Below are 18,432 nucleotides of genomic sequence, written 5' to 3' on the forward strand. Positions count from 1 at the left end.
TGTTAGAATCATGTATACAGGGATATGAGTAACCAGGTTTCTCATGTTCCATGTAAACACCATATCCCAATGCACTCGATCAGAGAAACATCAGAAGACTGATAAATGACTCCTCCTTTGTGTGCATGGTGTCATCTGGCCTCTTATGAGAGACTTTCCTTTAGGCTGATTCATAAATCTAGCATTTATGCAAAGAAATGGTATAAGTTTCTTGACCATATCAATGGTTCTTCAATGTAACAGACTCTGGAGGAAAGTTGTAGGAGGAAATCTTGCATAGCCATAGTTACAAGTAAATGTGCAACTTTCAGAATTACAACTGATGTGAGTAACAGCAGGTGTGCAGGGTTTATAAAGGAACTGTAGAGCATATTGAGGAAAAAGGCATGAAAAATCTGCACAATATGAAATGAACTGCAAACAAGTGAAGGAGCACATTGATTTCACAGCCACCTGTGTAGCACAGCCAAGACTAATTGTTTATTGCAAAACATAGATGCGCACCAGTGTAAAAGCTTCTCCTGACAGTAAGATTCACACATATACTGCAGAGCTGCAGACTATGTATATACATACACAACAGCAGAAAATACATATAGTACATGCTAATCAATAACCTCAACACAGAAGCTACACTCTAGCCTGGCTTGTTTTTGTTATTCTGCCCAAAGGAAAGATTTATTCATTTCATTTGTTTTGAAACAGCTGGAAAAGCTGGGAGTAAAAGAGCAGCTGAAGGATATGAACAGTAGGAGTGTTAACGAGCACTTTAAAATGTTAAACTATTATGAAATAAATTAAGGAAATAACTAAAAAATGACTTAAAGTGTAAAAGCTAAAAGGAGTTGAAAAGACAGTTGAAATATAAACACAGAAATCAGTTGAAGTGTAAATGCTAAAAGGAGTTGAAGTGTTCCTTAAAAAGTGTCAGCAGTGAAAGTAGTTGAAGTGCTAGGTGAAGTGTGAGCACTCAAATGTCTGTCAGTTGCAGTTGTACTGAACTGTAGTATTTCAACAAATAAAAAATGAGAATAGAATGTAAAGAGGAAGGAAACTTCAGAGAGGAAGAATAAAATGAAGTATGATAAACAGGAAATGGGTGGTAAGAGGAGGAAAAAAGCTAAAAAGAGAGAGGAAAAAAGAATAAAAGTGAGGAAGAGAAGAAAAATAACATTTAGGGAAGAAAGTAGGTTTAATCTGCATCACATGTTAATGTTTATAGGAGATGTCGCATCAGAAGAAATTAAAGGTCTGAAACATCGCATGATACACTGAGCAGACACACAAAGCAACTGTACTGTAAACCCTTATGACCAGAACTAACAGGGTGACATAATTGGAGATATATATTAACCTGTTAATGAGGGAGATGACGAGAGTGAAGAGCTCTGAGTAGAGTCCTGATGCCATGGCCTCCAAACACTCCAGAGCTGTGACCTTAGAGCCTGAGAGAGGGAGGGGGGGTCAAGAGACAGCAGATCAGAGTCAGAGACAACTGTCCATCACATTAGGGGTAGAGCAAACATAACTGAACAGAAACCCCAAGTGTGGACAGAATGGTCTAATGGTTACATTATTTCTCCACATCCATGTGTACATCGTCTAAAATAAATCAAGATTTACCCGAGCTGTCTCCTTGGCCGGCCTCGTCCGGTCCTCCTCTGAACGAGGTGGAGTGCTGCAGTCCTTTGGCCTGGTGCTTGAAGATAGAGGAGGACAGCTCCTCCAAGGTGCAGCCCAGCAGGTAGGCCGCCTTCTGGGCCCATTCATGACGGGCAAACTGCCTGCGTCCCGCTAAAAGCAGAGTGAAGACATGTCTTTAACATACAATGGATAGGCAACTGGGACACTGAGGAAGAAAGATAATGAAGATGACAGGTATAGAAAGATGAGGAGGGTGGAGGATGAGAGGGGTAATAAGGACACTGAGGGTCACTACAGAAAATCTACAGCATGTGTAGTTTCTGTCCAGCTGCATAGTGTTTCTGCTTTTCTGAGCTACAGCTAACATGAAGAGCAAACACACTATAAAAGTACAAATAGAGTGTCAAACACAGAGATATTTCCTCTTTGGTGCTGACAGGAGTGGATGGTCTGAATATAGGGAAACAACGGTGGGAGTTGTGTGAAAACTGACAGCTAAGGTGTTAAGATTCATGCGTGAGGTTGAGATTTTCTATCAATAGAACATTTAGTTCTTTCTGTAATTGTTCAAACAACAGGCCTGATTTCATGTGAATACCATCAGATGGCATCCAGGTGTAGAGTGTGCTACAAATGACTGACAGGAGATGACCATGAAGTGATTTCAACCGCATCATTATTTGAAGAGCAGAGTTTTAGACCAGGATAACACATTTTTAAATGTGTCTGTGCCTATTTTTATAGCCATGCTGTGCCATGTGTAAATTAATGTGAATACACCTCTTGAAAGTGGCAATAGGCAAGAGAGTGTTCATTCCCTGTTTATTTCATCCCAAGCCTGGGACTATAACAAACTGGAGGTGTGGATTTTGAAAAGACATGGGTGTTTGATAGGCAGGGACAATCTAATGAAATTGCTACTGAGTTGGATTATGATGTGTGAGCTACAGCGTTTTTGCAACTTTTTTTTTTTTTGGTCAACTTGTCACTTTTACTCATGATCCTGTCTCAGCCATTCTCCATGTTGTTTATTTCAGAGATTCCACCACAGTTGGGTCTAAATATTTATTTTGGAAACAATATAATAATACTAATATAATAATATAATATATTTAAAAATGTAAAAAGTAATAATTGAACTCTGATTTGAGAACATAAATATGAAAACATGTACAGTATATCTGACTTCATTCGTAATTTTAAAATGTAAATAAAAGCTATATTGTATTGTATTGTATTGTATAAGTGTGAATTCTCTGGAAAACGTGTGGAGATTTGTGGAGAAAATGGGCAGATTTCTAAGTAATGTAGTGATAACTGCATTGAAAACAAACCTAATAACCCGGGATGAGACTGCTAATCACTGCTGATCATCTCCTAACTCTCAGTCTGTGTTTGCATGAACGTCTGTATGAGGAGTGCATCTCCAGTTGGTCTGGAGGCGATTCAAAGCCCAGACTGAGGCAACATGACAGCCTGTGTAGCCAGCCAATCGAAGAGCTTAGACACAGAGCCAGAGAATCAACAGGAGCCCCTGCCAAGCAGAGACGTCTTGGGGATGCACGAGGTAAGCTGGGAAATACAAGTTTTATGGTAGAAAGTCAAAACACTAACTAGACAAATGAAAACGAACAAGCTTTACTTTGCTTTTCAGGCTGTGTTATAGTGTGACAGCAGCTCGGGAGTTGAATGTGGGCGACATGGGGAGGTATCACAGAGAGCTGTTTTAAAAAGGGACAGCAAAGTTCTGATCCTCGTGATTTTCATCTCACGCAACAGAAAAAGGGTGAGACGGGGGGAGCGGGGAGAATCGTCATGAGGCGAACACAAGAACACAAGAGAGAAGGAGATGAAGAGAGGAGGGGGAGGAGGAGCAGAAACAATAAAAATGCTAATGACTTAAGGCCTGGAAGGCATGATAAAGGCATTAAGACAGAAAATACAAACAAGAGAGGCTCTGAAATAAAGTTTTTTTTGTTTTTTTTTTTTAAGTGAAAAACAGTCAACAACTTGTGTGTTGTTTTTCCATTACCTTCATCTCCGTCTGCGTTTGATAGGGCGCAGCATGCAAACATGCAAGTAAAGAGAGGGGGTTAGAGATAACACAGTTCATGGATTCATCAATTGACAGTCATAAGAAAACACACACATTAGCATTAAACAACACTGACAAACCACCATCATGCAAGCCTGAGAGGTTAGACACAACATCTTGTTTCATATCAGTGGCTGATAACAACAGCTCCTCCAGGGGTTCCCCACAACAAGACAAGAGTTATTTATTACATTAAAAAAAAACTATGTCCTCTAAGTAAAGTGATAGCTAATGCAGGCTACAAGAAATCACTCTAGTACTCACACCACAATTCAAGGTGTATCACTTTCACACCTGTACTTCGGTTCATTTGATCTGGGGCTGCAACTAACCATTATGTTCATTATTGATGAATCAGTGAGAAATAACTGCACTGACATTAGTTGAGAACACAACAGGCCCATGTTAGAACAGGACAAAGACAAAGAGGCGTTTTTTTCAGAATATTTAAGGGTGGACTGTTAACGTGTGGTTGGGTGGTTGGGGTTGTGTGGCTGGAAGCAGACCGACACCTATCTTTTTAAACACCTTCGGTCCAGTTGTTTGATTGACAGCTTTCACATCCGCCCAAAAGAAGTGAACCAATGGGAAAACAGAGAATGTGTTTCACCTAAACCAAACAGGTTAGGTGTGAAAGCACCATAAGATTATTCTAGTTGGAGATATCTCCAACTGGAGTGAATTTGACCGTTATTCATGTGTGTCTGCTGCTTTCCTCCTTCCCTGCTGCTGCTTTTCTTTTGCTCTCTCATTGGATATTACTCATTTTCTCTCTTCGGCTCATTTGCAAGATGCTCAAACTACAGGCACAACACAACGAAAAAGTCAATGCTCAACTGACTCTGTTGTGACTTGAGGGTTTTTTGTCTCATATGTCAGAAATGTATCTGGGGCAGGCGAACTGTGTCATATGCATTACTTGACTTGGAGGACCTGACATTGACATTTATCCACTGATCATAATCTAACGCTTATCCCGTGTTTCACCTTTTCCAAAAAATACAGTCAACACTTTCTCACTTACCTCTAGTGGTATTTGACCATTCAGATACACTATGTGTTTATAACACAGAGCTTGCCAAAGGCTGATAGAACCAAATGCCATATATATCTGCATGGCTGGATACCACTAGAGAGAGAAAACATGTTTTTTTCTAATTTGGGTGAACCAACAATTTAAGCTGACCAAATGTTTATCTCTCTACCAAAAAAAACTCATCTCCTGTGAACAGCATGGAAACATACATCAGACACACATCAGTGTGAGGTTAAAGGTTAAACAAGCATGCTTCTCACTGTGAGTGTGTGGATTCACATGTCAAGCCTGACACCTAGTGGCAGCTGCTGGAAAGTCAACTCTAGTCTGATGTTTTCACTTGTGTGAAAAGCATTTGGAATCATTCTGTATAGCTGATGGTAATTTGAGCAGGGCCATGTTGTAATCACTGTTGATGTTATGATGAGGTGAGGGACATGAACACATAAATCTGATGAAGATAAGAAAGGACGAGTAGGGGTTTACTAGAGCCCTCTACCAGGGTTCAGTGTTTCTAAATTTTTTTTTTTAATTTTGAAAGGAACAATACATACTGTGCTGTATTTACAATTATGGAAAGTCAAAAGCAGCATGTGAAGGCAATGAGAATCTCATGTCAGTGACAAAAAGGTTCCCATCAGGATTTTTCTGTCCACTGTGTATAAAATAGCAATATCTCTATGCAAATCATTCTAGTACAAATTAAAGTCCTGCATGGAGATCATTTGTAGCTACTTTATATACTGTTGGCTTGTTAAATCTATGAGAATGTATCATATTTCAAAAGGTGAATGTAAAATGTATCAACGTTAACGTCCTCACAAAGATCATATGTACTGCATGAGTGTTAGATTTCCTGGCATTATGTTTGATAGATTCTTGTATCCACCCTGCATGCTGTAGGTGCCAACCTCGTTCTTGATTATTCTGATAATGATATTCTCATAATTTAAAAGCCTCATCTTCATTTAACTGGTCATTGTGTGAGGACTGGAGAAAACACACTCTTTGTCTTTGCCTGTCTGGAACTGCAGGAGGACTGAGGAATATCATGGAGGAGTAGTAAATAGCATTTGCAGCCGTCTGTCTCCATTTAAAAAATATATATTTTTTAGAGTCTTTAGTTCACTGAATGCCCATTCTTTCCCAAATTTACTTTTACACAATGCAAGACAAGAGAGCAACATTTTTTCCTGGCACGCCTAATGAATGAAGTGAGCACTAATGCCCAATATCTCTAAACTGATGATCTAATTAAAAGCCTTGATGAATGAGGGTAAATTGATTTTACAGTGCTTTTTCCATTTCCTTAACCTGAAAAAAAAACCATCAGGCTGAGTCATTTAATGAGGGGATAAAGGGGATGTGACACAGTGAGTAACATCACAATCCTCCAGATAAACTGAACATAGAGCATAGACTGAGGATTCAAGCACAGGAGGTGATTTCTGGGATATGTTGTGGTGAAAGACAAAGGAGATGATGTGCGTATATTTGGTAAAAGACATGCATTATTCAATCTGTATATGAAATGATGAACCAACGTTAGTCATGAAACGATACCAGTGTTTTTAAGATGCTGCTATTGGTCTTATTTCCTGTTACATGATGAGAACACAGACAGCAAAATCCTGTATCTGTCCTTAGTAGGCAGTTCAGTACAATATATGTCAAGTATAACTCAACATACTGAATGCTTATGTGTCATTTGCAGCCTAATCCAGGGAATGGACATCCTGAAGTCATCATGTCTAGTTCTGAATATATCAAGTACAAGTTGTCATCAGTTTCTGGTAAATATACCACATGAACTACAGCAAAAGGCCACTGCAGAGTAAATGATAGAAACCAGAAGGAAACTGGAATATATTGTTAATCACAAGCAGTGTTGGGCAGTAACTCATTACTCTGTAAAATTAATTGCCAACTATTTTGATAATCGATTAATCGTTTTGAGTAATTTTTTAAATTAAAAAAAAGCCCAAATTTTCTGATTCCAGCTTCTTAAATGTGAATATTTTCTGGTTTCTTTAGTCCTCCATGACAGTAAACTGAATATCTTTGGGTTGTGGACTGTTAGTCAGGACAAAACAAGACATTTGAGGATGTCACTTTGAGCTTTGGGAAACAGTGATCTACATTTTTCACAATTTTCTGATATTTTATAGACCGATCAACTAACCCAGAAACTAATCCAGAAAATAATGGTCAGATTAAATGATAATGAAAATAATCCTAAATTGCAGCCCTAGTGGGGACGCAGTTAGCTGGCAACAAAAGAGATGAAATGTGACTTCAGGTAATTCCAAAGTTTTCTTATTTACATGTTATGTCTTCTTAGCAGGCTTGCTAAGGTTAGCTACTAATTTAATCAATACTATGTGGTTGTCAAGGCTGTTGCTAGTCCATAACGTTTGCAGCTCTTTCTGACAGAACCTGTCAGTATGCTAACAGTTAGCTGTCATGCTGAAGAGAGAGCTCCAGGAGGTTTACTCCTTCCTTTCTAAAGTACCCGATAACCAAAATGCTGCGTTCTGCACACACTGCAACAGTATATTTTCAGTCACGCACAGTTGAAATGTGGATATAAAACATTATATTAAGACGACCAAACATAAGCAGTGGTTTCCCTGAGAGCTGAGAGCTCCAGAAAAGAAACTCTAACTACAAAGAAAGACTGCAAAGCATAAAGTACCCTGCAATCTTCTTAAAGGCAACTTTCTTTAAAGGCTCTTTATCAGTTTTGTAAACCTGCGACCCACCTTTGCTGTTGAATAATTAGTAAAGTAATGTGATTACTTTTTTAATGAGTAATATGTAATGTGTACATGATTACATTTTTCATCTAACTTGCCCAACACTGATCACAAGGTGTTATAAATTATAAGCATGTACAATGAACCCACTATTTGCAGGTCCATCATGTCTTGGACTACGTCTTGCATTATAAATTCAGGTATGGTAGAAATTGCCTCTGGTTCCCACTGGTATCTAAAATTTGTAGGTTGTTTGAGGGGAACAAACTTTCTTAATGATGACCGCCTGAACACCGTTAGTTTGGTATTCATGAGGCTGGAGCATCTCATTTGGGGAGGACGAGCAGGTTTAGTCTGGCCTTCAGGTCCTCTGAAGGATTAACCTTAACCTTGTTTACTAAATAAGTGGCAGAAATCTTTTTAACAGGAATTTTTATGTTTGTTATTATGTTTTCCCCCAGTATCCTGTAAACCCTCTAACCTGTCTCTAAACCCCCGCAGCACAGCGAGGACACAGTGCTGCTGTGAACTACAGCAAAATGTCAGGAGAAATACACAGTTTTGACATCTACATTCTCATCATGTAAAGGCCAGTATGAGCAATGGGTCCGTCTTCCAGAAACATAGTGTCCTCCTGTTCAAGGTCTGATATATCTGCAGTCAGTCAGAGAGAAGTTCCTACCTTTAGTGGCCCCTGCAGCCCCCAAATGGTAAATAGCCCCCAGGATGAGCCACAGGGCCTTCTGCTCTTCACCAGAGATGCCCAGCACCTTCATGGCTGCCTGCAGCTTGGTGAACTGCTGCAAGGCTCTCTGCTTGTCCTCAGGCTGGAGGAGACAAGATCAGATCAAACGTTACTGATCCCACTGGGGAAGCTGAAATGTTGCAGCAGCAAACAGCTATATGTGTATATTGGTTTTTATCAATGAAGATCATACTGGGCTCAGCAGAATATATCAAGAAAAGATTCAACTGAGCCCTAAAATCAGACACTTGTCAGTTAAACCACCTTAGCCTGTGGTAGAATCCCAAAAGCACTGTTCTCAGCCAGGTGGTTAAAGTGCAGCTCGGTTCTGGAAGAGAGGAAGAGGGAGGTACGTTACTGGGGAGATCAGTAAGTTGCTTGTGCCAGTGACATGCTGAAGTCATTTGGATGTTGTTGTACATATTTTCAATGTCACATTCATTTCAACATTCAATGTTTTGGTGACTTGGATGTTGTTCTCTACACTGTGTAGAATGATGTATGCCCAGAGGGGGAAAGTTTCTCTGCTCTGTTTAAGGTGTGTACCTACGAGCTTATCTGTGACAACTAGTTTGGAGCCAATCACGGTCCAGAATGAAACATACAGATGTGATATGTACAGTAAACATGAAGCCTCCAGTGCACATACACTGAGAATGGACATTTCAGTGAAGTAGAAGATGTTAATAATTAAATATTTTAAAGTAAAAATTTGCATATTCTGATTCTGGATTTTTAGTGAGAGAGGAGGAGATGTATTTTTAAGGAATTACTAACCAGGTAAGTCAACTTGTTTTTGTGGGGAAAAAAAAACGTATTAGACACAAATTATAATTCAAAGCAGAGTATTTTTTTATGTCTTAAATCAAGTCTGAAAGAGGAAATGTATATGCCAATGTCAAGCTGAGAACACACCTTATGTGTGAAATGTATGCACTATGCCTTTAAAAGACTTCATCCCGAAACAAAAAATCTTACAATGTAATGCTTCACATGTTATAAGAGTATAAATTACAGTTATCCAGGATTCATAAGCACCCAAACTCTGATTTTGCTGCTCGTCATTGAGTAAACTACTGAGAATGTTTTATATAGGAAATAATGGGTGAACGAGGGAGAGATTTCTCCCACAGCCTATGATTAAAGTCGCTGAAATCCTGTGAGAACCTGAACTTTTGTGTGCTCCTGAACCAATAGAAAAACAGAAACAGGAAAAAAGTTTGCCTTGCAAAGAAACTGAGGAAAACCTCTAAATGTGGATGAATTAGCAGTTGGATAAATGGTGGCAATAAGGACAGTAAACTTTACAGAGAGAGCTGTACAAGAGCCAATCTAGAAATCAAAAGCAAGAAACAAAGTTGACAAAAACTGCCTCTTTGTCTTTGAACAAAAAAACTATGTATGATCGTGGGGGAAAAAGTGACATATTTGAATAGTTTAGATTCAAATGCTGTGATTAGTTGAATGGAAGTGTTAGAGTAGTCACTTTAGGCTGCTGTCAGCTCCGGCCATCATGTAGTAGAAGACGTTGAAGGTGGACTCGGCCTCAGGTCGTCTGCTCACTCTAAGTTTCTCCAGCAGCATCGTCTGAGTAGGATCAAACAACATGGTGTGGATTTACTCACTACTGGATGTGAAAGTGTGTGTGGATTACAGTGACAATTCCATTTTGCATTCCTTCATTTCTGGAAGGATTTGATTTGTTTAGTTTATAGTGTGTGTGTGTGTGTGTGTGTGAGTGTGTGTGTGTGTGTGTGCACCTGGATGGAAGCGGAGGCCACCTGCCCAGCCTGGTCGAAGTCGAGGGACACTACGTGGGAGAAGCGGCTGGCGTTGGTGTTCATAGCGGTAGGGCTGTTACCGAAAGCCTCCAGGATGGTGTAGACTGCCTGCCACTTCTCCGCTGAGTCACAAAAAACAAAATATGTTTTTCAGTATTTGTTCTTGGGGATCAGTGTCAACTTTTGCAAAAAGACTGTCAATGTTTTTCTGTTTGTTTGTTTTTTATAATCTATAATTTGATCCTGTCCTGATGTTTTTCAGTAAGTACTGAGCAACTTGTCTAAATTTAACTTACTGCATATTTGAAAAGACAAGATATTTGAAAAGTTCACATAGACAGCTTCTACTGGTATAAATTCAATCTAAAGCATTATAAGTTTAAAAACAATAATCCTGACCAGAGAAGATTTTGCCTGTGCTGCCGGCAATGGAGACCAGGTATTGGACCAGGTGCTGGCAGTTGGTGGTCTTGCCACTGCCAGACTTGCCCAACAACACAATGGACTGATCCTGCCGGGTGGTGAGCAGGTTGCGGTAGGCCGTCTGGGCCACAGAGTAAATATGAGGAGCTGAGTCCTCACGCCGGCAGCCCTTGAACATGTGCATCACCTGATGAGGGAGCAGGAAAGACACCGGATAGTTATCAGTTTCATGCAGCATGTGGAGAGACTTACAGTGTATGTAACCACAGAGCTGTGAATCTAACGTTTCTAGAAGTTTATACCAGTAATGAACAAAACATTTAAACACTGTAAGACGGCCTGGATAATATCGTGTGTTCTTGAATTTTAAACTTAAGTTCAAAATATATGGTCTGCTTGTGTTATTTGCATGACATGTCCAAATACATATGGACATCTGAATTTTACAATATGTAATTGTTCAACATCTCAATCCACGGACCTTAATATGCTGCTATAACAGTCTCCACTTCATACTGCAGCACCATCATTCCACTTCTAAAATACTGTTCTATTTATTTTTATGCACCCCTAGCATACAATACACTAAATATGTTGTGGGAACCCTGTGGCCATTTCAAATAACTGAGAACGATAAGGGACAGGGTTATGAGGCACAAATATGAATTTTCTGGCACTAAAAACTGCTGAGATGGTGATGGGAGGTAACAATATTGTTTCCATTCTGATGTTGCACCGGTTTTAAGTGAATTCCTGTATGGAAAATAAAATGTGAATAGAACGTGTGTCTATCTACTACCTTTACGCAAATATATTCAAGAGGACATAACAAAATCACATAATTGAGCACCAGTAACCCTGAAACATCCAGACATTTCATTGCTGCTCCCTGTATATACTCTGTGGTGTTTTTATCAGCCACCATGGTGAAATTCACCAAGAGCAGCTGTCTAGACTTAAACAGGCAGAGCTGCTGTTGTACTGTCCACCCCTAACACCTTAGATCATTTTATTCTTCATTTTTCATGCTTTCTGGCAGAGGCCTGCAGAGTGGCAGTGCGACATGAGTGCTTTGTCGATCGTAAAAAGAAGAAGCAAAATCATCGAGGTGTTTTTTAAAAAATCTGTTTGCATCATCCTTTACCGCATTTTCTTCTTCAATAAAATCAAACTTTGAACTCTGGGTCAAGAGTTTAAAGTTTTTGCAGTATTTCAGCTTTTATTGTAGGCACTTGCAGAAGACTCAGATTTTATATGTGTAAATTGACAATGGACATAAAAACACCATAGCTAATAACCAGTTTCAAAAAAGTCGTCCTCTGATTAAAACCAAACCAGGGCTTAAACAAAAAAAAGAAACTAAACCTAAGCTGGACAGAAAGAAGTTTCAAATGGAATCCACATGTTGCTCTGTTCCTGAGTGTTTTGGAAGCCTTCTGTCACCCGGTGGTCAAAAATGGCAGCTTTAAAGTTGCCTGGTTAGAGTTACTTACTGTTTCAGTCAAGTCTACAGGCACAGCTGAGTTGAATGTGTGTTTAATTAAAGGGCAGTGATTTAAATATCCTGCATTTATGAATCAAGGTATAGGCACAGACTGTAGAAGAAATTCTGGTACTTGCTGGTAATACTGTGAGGCTCTGGTGCTGAGGTGGTGATGACAGATGTGAGTGACACTGAATCACATTTGAATTTTTAATGACACCAGTTGTTCCCCGTTATCAGTGTAAGCCTTACCTTCTCAGAGTACATTGAGGGTGTGCTGAGGGGGTTGATGACCACCATGTTGGGTCCGGCGTAGGTGTGAATGAGGTTTCCCCCGTAGCGCTGCCTCAGGCTGTGCATCACACTGGATTCATTCAGATACAGCAATGAAGCCAGATCCTCTGATCGGTCATATGATGGAGGATTGGCCTACACATGGAGAGGGAGCAGACAGTGGCATGAAACTGGCTATGAGTGAGTAACCAGATACAAAGTTTTTAACCTGATCATGGAAAACCCCTAGACTACTAGTTGAAATTTGAGCTGGTCTAAGGTCCAGTGGTATCTAGAGACAAAATTACACTTGGGTTTAAAGACCTGAGGGTCAGGGAAGGGGCATTAGTATGGAGGTACTGGGAAAACCCCAAAGACAAGTCGTTGAAGCAATTAAAAAAGATGTCCTCCTCCCTGTTATTGCCAACCTGCCTCCAGATTTACAACTCCTTAATCAAACAGATGAGTCATTCATTCATTCGATTAGCCATTTACCTACAGATGCAAAGTCACCACCATTAGTGCTGCTGTCCATCTTTGCCTGACTGTACATATTTCTGAGATGTGAATAGTGTGTTGCAGCCTTATTTGAAAGATGCTGATGGTTTTCTTTTATCAGTTGTCCAACATCAACAATGATCATGATACTTCTGACATCCTTTAATACAAACATGTCCTTTGTGAGAAAAGTTTGGAGTCCTTGAGATTCTATTGTGACCTGAGAACATGTGCCTTACACTGACTTTGTTGTTGGATATGGAGAGCATTTTATTGCACAGTACTTTGTACAGTACAGTACCGCAACGGGTCCTATCTTTTTAGATTGTGTTGATTTACAGTATGGAAAATAACCCTCATCCCATCATATGTATATGTGGATATCAAAGTATGAAAAAACATTATGTTCATGTTTGTTTTCAAAGGCCACATCACACATTTGATTAGTCCCTTGAGTGCCTGAAGCACATCTTTGAAATACTAAGTCTGGTCTTATTCTATTTTTCTTACTGACAACAAACAAAGACCAAAGTTCAACTTTCAATACTTTCTCATTTGCCTATTCTGTCTCTCAGCTCTCAGCTCCAAGCCCATTGTTTCCTACTGAAGATGTAAATCTGAAAAGCTCACATATGTAATACCAGTCAAAAGTTTCCCAAATGGGAAAGTGTGTCCAAACTTTTGACTGGTACTATACCTGGTTTAATTTTTAAAATAGGTTCAGTAATTTCCTTAAACAACTACTCACTGTAGCTTTTAACAAACGTTGCTTAAACAGGAGGAATTGTGTTTTTGTCTAGAACAATTTTCAGCAGTGGATGAATCCACATTTGGTGTTCTGGTGAGTATTTCTGGCAGCAGAACGGTGTGTGTGGGATTGAGTCAAAATAAACTACAGTGTGTGTTTTCATGGTAATGAAGGAACATGTCATCCGGTGCAACAGTGTGACTCACTGATATCTTTTTAATAGTTTTTGGACAACTATGGAGCCCTACGGCACAGAGGAATAAGATACATCAGGCTTTGATACACACACAATACTTGTTAGTACATCAGTTCATCGTTGGTTTTGCTCTGAACATGAGACTTGTTGATCATTAGAGAATGTAGGATATTTATCATCAGGTATGCTGGCTACTGTACTGTCTAGAGAGCCGACTGATAAGAACAGCATTTTGGATGCCTGTAGGTTTTGTTGTAGCATTGTAAAGAGAGCTATTCTCCATCTTCTCTCTTCCCTTTTTTCCAGTACACTGGTACTGATTCTGCAGATTTTTAGACAGACCATAAACTGGGAGGTCAATGATATTACATCAACCAAACGACTTAGTCCTTGTTCCATCTTCTGGGTACTGATGTTTAGAACATTACTGTCAAAATCTTGGCAACAACATTAATTTGTTTGGTCCCAGTTAACAGATCTTTAGATTTCAAACTTCCCAACAGTCCCTTTGAACCTGTCCTCCACCTATCTCATCATGCCTGGCAGCTGTCAGTGTCCTCTGTGGCCATCTGTGGCTGTCTGACTCTCTGCCTCTGAGGGTCTCTCAGACAGACTGAGGGACAGGTGGAGAGAAGACCTCCCTTCCGCTGCCCAGAGACTGTTGATGCCATGTAGCTTCAGGCTAGCTCTGCAGTTACTTTATTCTATTGTATATGGTCCCTGCTCAATAAGCAAACTAAACCACAACTTCACACTGTGTCATTTCAAAATAAAATCTGGCTTGAAGGATCATTTATTAACATCAAAATCAAATGTGCCTGAAACAAAAGAAATATTAAACAAAGTACGAGACTTCAACTAATGGTGAAAATATCCATACAATGCAAATTAAAAAAAGATAATAGATAATATATGCACATACAGAAGTAGAAATACTGTGATCTGTGATAGAATTTTTGTACTGGCCATCCTTTGGCATAATAACATGTGACTGCTGCTGGACTGGGTCAGATTTCAACTATACCGTTAAACATTTGTAGCCAACTCCCACTGACCTTTTCTACGTCATCCTCGTCCACATCCAGTATTGTCCCATCATGCTCCAGTTTGATTTTCACCTTACCCTCTGGCAGGGAGCCAGGCTCTGTCTTCACCACGGTGGCTGAGCAGAGAAAAGACAGGACAACACTGTTAGCTGTTAGCCTGCTAACTAGCTAATTAAATGCAAAACTACAGCAGAAAAAATGTATTTCAAACTTTGAAGCTACAGAAAACCACAAAGAGAGAACCCCAGCCTCTCAGGTCACTTATTATCAGAAGAGACAACAGAACCTTTTCCCTCTGCTGACAGAAAACTATTAGTGATAACCTATTAACACCCACTGTTCCACCACTGCCATGAATATTAACATGTACATATGTATCAATAGATCATATATATATATAGATATATAGCACATGCTAACTCTATTACAATACTAACTACTGTTCAAACCAACTCCACACCTCTACTTCACAGTACATGCTTCCCAAGTGCACTTCTCGCATCATAACATTCCTTAGATTTTACCAGAACTTCTCTGGGAATCTAGTGTTATGGTGTATTAAAAGAAAAGGGAATTTATTTAAATCCTACACTGGAATGGTAAAGCAGGAAATGCTACACCGTAGTGCAAATATGTCAAGCAATAACCTCTCACCCAGGGAGAAGCCATCCTTGTGGACCAGCCAGACTTTCTCTGATCCATACCAGGCCTGCTCAGCTGCAATCTGCTCCTCAGTCTTCACCTGGAGAACAGAACGAACAACAAAAAAAATTACTGGACAGCCGGGACAAGGAGACTGCTGTTATCAAGCCACGCCACTGGACCACTCAAAGTCACACTGGGTCTTTCTGAGACAGCTGCACATGCTGAAAGGTTATGAAGGAAAAGTTTGTGAAGAGGATGACCATGCAGTGAATGAAAGTGGACTCAAAAGGTTTCTCTCACTTCCACTGAGCACTGCATGCTCCTTCAGGGTGGAGTGTGTGTATGTTTGGGTGTGGGAGAAACTTTGAACAAGACACAGTTAAAAAAATAAAATCACAGAAACACATTTTAGGAATAATTCAATTCAATTCAATTCAATTTTATTTATATAGAGCCAAATGACAATAAAAGTCATCTCAGGACACTTTTCACATAGAGCCGGTCCAGACCGTACTCTTTAATTTACAGAGACCCAACAATTCCCCCATGAGCAAGTACTTGGCAACAGCAGTAAGGAAAAACTCCCTTTAACGGGAAGAAACCTCAAGCAGAATAATAGAATAAGCAAATAAACAGTAAAAAAATGTTTTGGAATGTACACCCAAAACACAAATTAAAGTATCATTATTGATTCTAATTTCACATAATGTTCATGGGGAAAAAGTGAATAGGGAACAAAGCACTCCGCAAGCAAAGGGAGAGAGCACAACACAGCACAGCACTCCACAGTGCAGGGTGATGGTGTGACGCGTTTTTTTCTTCCCACCCATATTCTGCAAAGACCCACCCTACTGTGCCTCTGATTGGCTCTGACCCTGATATTTCTACCCTTACCCTAACCATCTCACTCCTCATGCCTAAACCTAAACAACGAAGGCAACAAGTACTAGCCAATCAGAGGCAGAGTAGGGGGGTTCTTCACAGGACATGAGTGGGAAAAAAATTAGGGTGGTGGGACGGGTGTGTTTTTAAGATGAGCTGGTGGTGAATCACACTCAGGCACAGTGAAGGCCAGACCTGGGATTGCTTAGCTGCAGCATGAGATGCCTGAAGGAGGGCCACAGGGTCCTCTTCCACTGATCCCTGGCCAGCATGAAGAGGTCAAAGGTCACAGTTATATATGAGCAACAAATGTTATACAGACACACATACAGACAGGTAGGATAAAATAGATAAGCACACAGATAAACAGAGGTATCATCTGCATATCTGCAGACTGTAGTCTGTCATACTTATCCAGCACACCTGTGAGAGAGAAATCCTGTTTACTTTACAAGCACACTCATCTATGAAAGCACCTGTTCTGATCCCTTCATGGTAAATCTGCTCTAATATTCCACATTCACTTGGTGAAATGTTTACAAATTCATGGAATAAAATGGTTGTATGACAACAAAAAAAGAGCTGGAGTCATAAACAAAGATTCATTGTGACACAAAACAATGCACTGGGAGCACCTGAACTTAATAAATAGCCACACCACACTCACACAGATCCCAGTCAGATACTGCCTACTCAGGTGTGGAGACACTGGACATGCATCTGTAATGGTATACTGCTCCATCACCATGCCAAACCTCAAAAAAGAGGCAACACAGAGAGTTGCTAAGTCCATGCAGGTGACTTCTATCAACCCAACAGGTCATGAAAAGAAGCAGTTATGTCATGCAACTGTCTCACAAATTGCAGCTCATGTCAATGACAAAACAATGAAAAATCTGCCAAAAAGCTTTAGACTGAATAATTCTCACTTCACTAGTGAAGTGAAGAATCTCAGTGACTATTGAGATCAGACTTTTGGGGTCAGGCAAAATGGACTGGCAGTCAAATCCATCATCAAATGCGGTAAGAAATGTCAATGTACTATAATTTCTGTGCATTCAGTGCAAACACAGGTTTATGACATGTGTACCTTATTTAAGTAAAACCTGGAGAGAGAAATATTTCAACAACCAGGATCATAATTAAAGTAAGACTAATAATAAAATATTAAAAATATCACTTGGAATCTGATCACTGAAAAAGTGGTTCTGGAGTCAACTCATATTAAGGGTTTCCTGTTCACAAGCAGTGAAGCACTGATCAACACAACAAATGAAACAATAAAATCCACATCTTATCTAATGTATCAGAAGAAGACACTGACTGTCTTCAATCTTATAGATTTTTGTATTGGTGGCAGCCTAATACAGATGTTAGAAGTACTGCAGACAGGGTAAAGGGGGAAAGGGGGGGGGCCTTACACTCCAACAAGCCACACGAGTACAAATTCCAGTTAGGAGGCCCAGAGGAAGGCTGGAGAGCTGCGGTACCTGGAGAGGGCCCTGGGGTAGCGGGGCCGCCGGGGCGGGGGCTTGGACAGAAGACGAAACACTGACTGCCGGCTCCAACTTAGCCACAAAGCAGCCACAGAGAGACAATCACAGCCAGCAAAAGCATTGTGAGTACAGCATGGAGAGAAGGAAAGAGAATGAGGGGAAGAAGGGGAGGGAAAGAAAAAGACAAGGTCAACATGGAACTTTGGATGAAGAAATGCAGTGCACAGAAGCAAAAAAGGAGCATGGATGCTTGACAGAGTAATGGAAAAGTGAAAAATGGATGTGATTGAGTTACACTGGGTGAAAATTATTCTGATCATCCTATACAGAGAGAAAATGACAAGGTAGCATAGACCAGCTTGAGTTATCGTTAACTGTCAGAATGACACATTAGAGAGAAGGTAATTGGAAGGAAACCTGGAATAAAGGTGAAGAGCTGAGCCAGTGTGGAGTTCCATTAACTGATTAACTAATAAATCATCACTAGATAGATCAGAACTGAGCAATCATTAATCAATCATTAATTTGGTGTTATGAAAATGAGTGGTGTTACATCATTATAGGTCTGTACCCTACAAGTCCATTTCATCTGTTTTAGCAGTTCAGGTTCCAGAAGTAAAAGGGGTGGTGCCTCTGGTTTTAGTTCCCAGTTCAGATTTACAGTTAGGTGACTGACAGTTGAAGC

The 18,432-nt window shown here is 40.0% G+C and overlaps 1 protein-coding gene across 16 annotated transcripts in view; it reads right to left on the reverse strand.

Annotated features, from left to right (window-relative positions):
- myo18ab (myosin XVIIIAb) overlaps nt 1–18,432 on the reverse strand; it is a 158,044-nt gene that overhangs the window by 91,782 nt on the left and 47,830 nt on the right. For 9 of the 16 annotated variants that reach the window (XM_044353807.1, XM_044353806.1, XM_044353805.1 and 6 more), the window contains 13 exons: nt 17,742–17,819; nt 16,447–16,512; nt 15,379–15,466; nt 14,734–14,840; nt 12,216–12,392; nt 10,457–10,667; nt 10,037–10,179; nt 9,763–9,863; nt 8,541–8,604; nt 8,214–8,358; nt 3,677–3,688; nt 1,624–1,794; nt 1,355–1,445 (listed from right to left, as the gene is read on the reverse strand). In XM_044353807.1, coding sequence (XP_044209742.1) covers nt 1,355–1,445; nt 1,624–1,794; nt 3,677–3,688; nt 8,214–8,358; nt 8,541–8,604; nt 9,763–9,863; nt 10,037–10,179; nt 10,457–10,667; nt 12,216–12,392; nt 14,734–14,840; nt 15,379–15,466; nt 16,447–16,512; nt 17,742–17,819 — 1,454 coding nt within the window. The remainder of the gene's footprint in view (nt 1–1,354; nt 1,446–1,623; nt 1,795–3,676; nt 3,689–8,213; nt 8,359–8,540; nt 8,605–9,762; nt 9,864–10,036; nt 10,180–10,456; nt 10,668–12,215; nt 12,393–14,733; nt 14,841–15,378; nt 15,467–16,446; nt 16,513–17,741; nt 17,820–18,432) is intronic. The other 7 variants (XM_044353808.1, XM_044353803.1, XM_044353802.1 and 4 more) reach the window with 4 other exon arrangements.

This window comes from Thunnus albacares, chromosome 6 (genome assembly GCF_914725855.1).
Source record: "Thunnus albacares chromosome 6, fThuAlb1.1, whole genome shotgun sequence".
Classification (NCBI taxonomy): Eukaryota; Metazoa; Chordata; class Actinopteri; order Scombriformes; family Scombridae; genus Thunnus; species Thunnus albacares.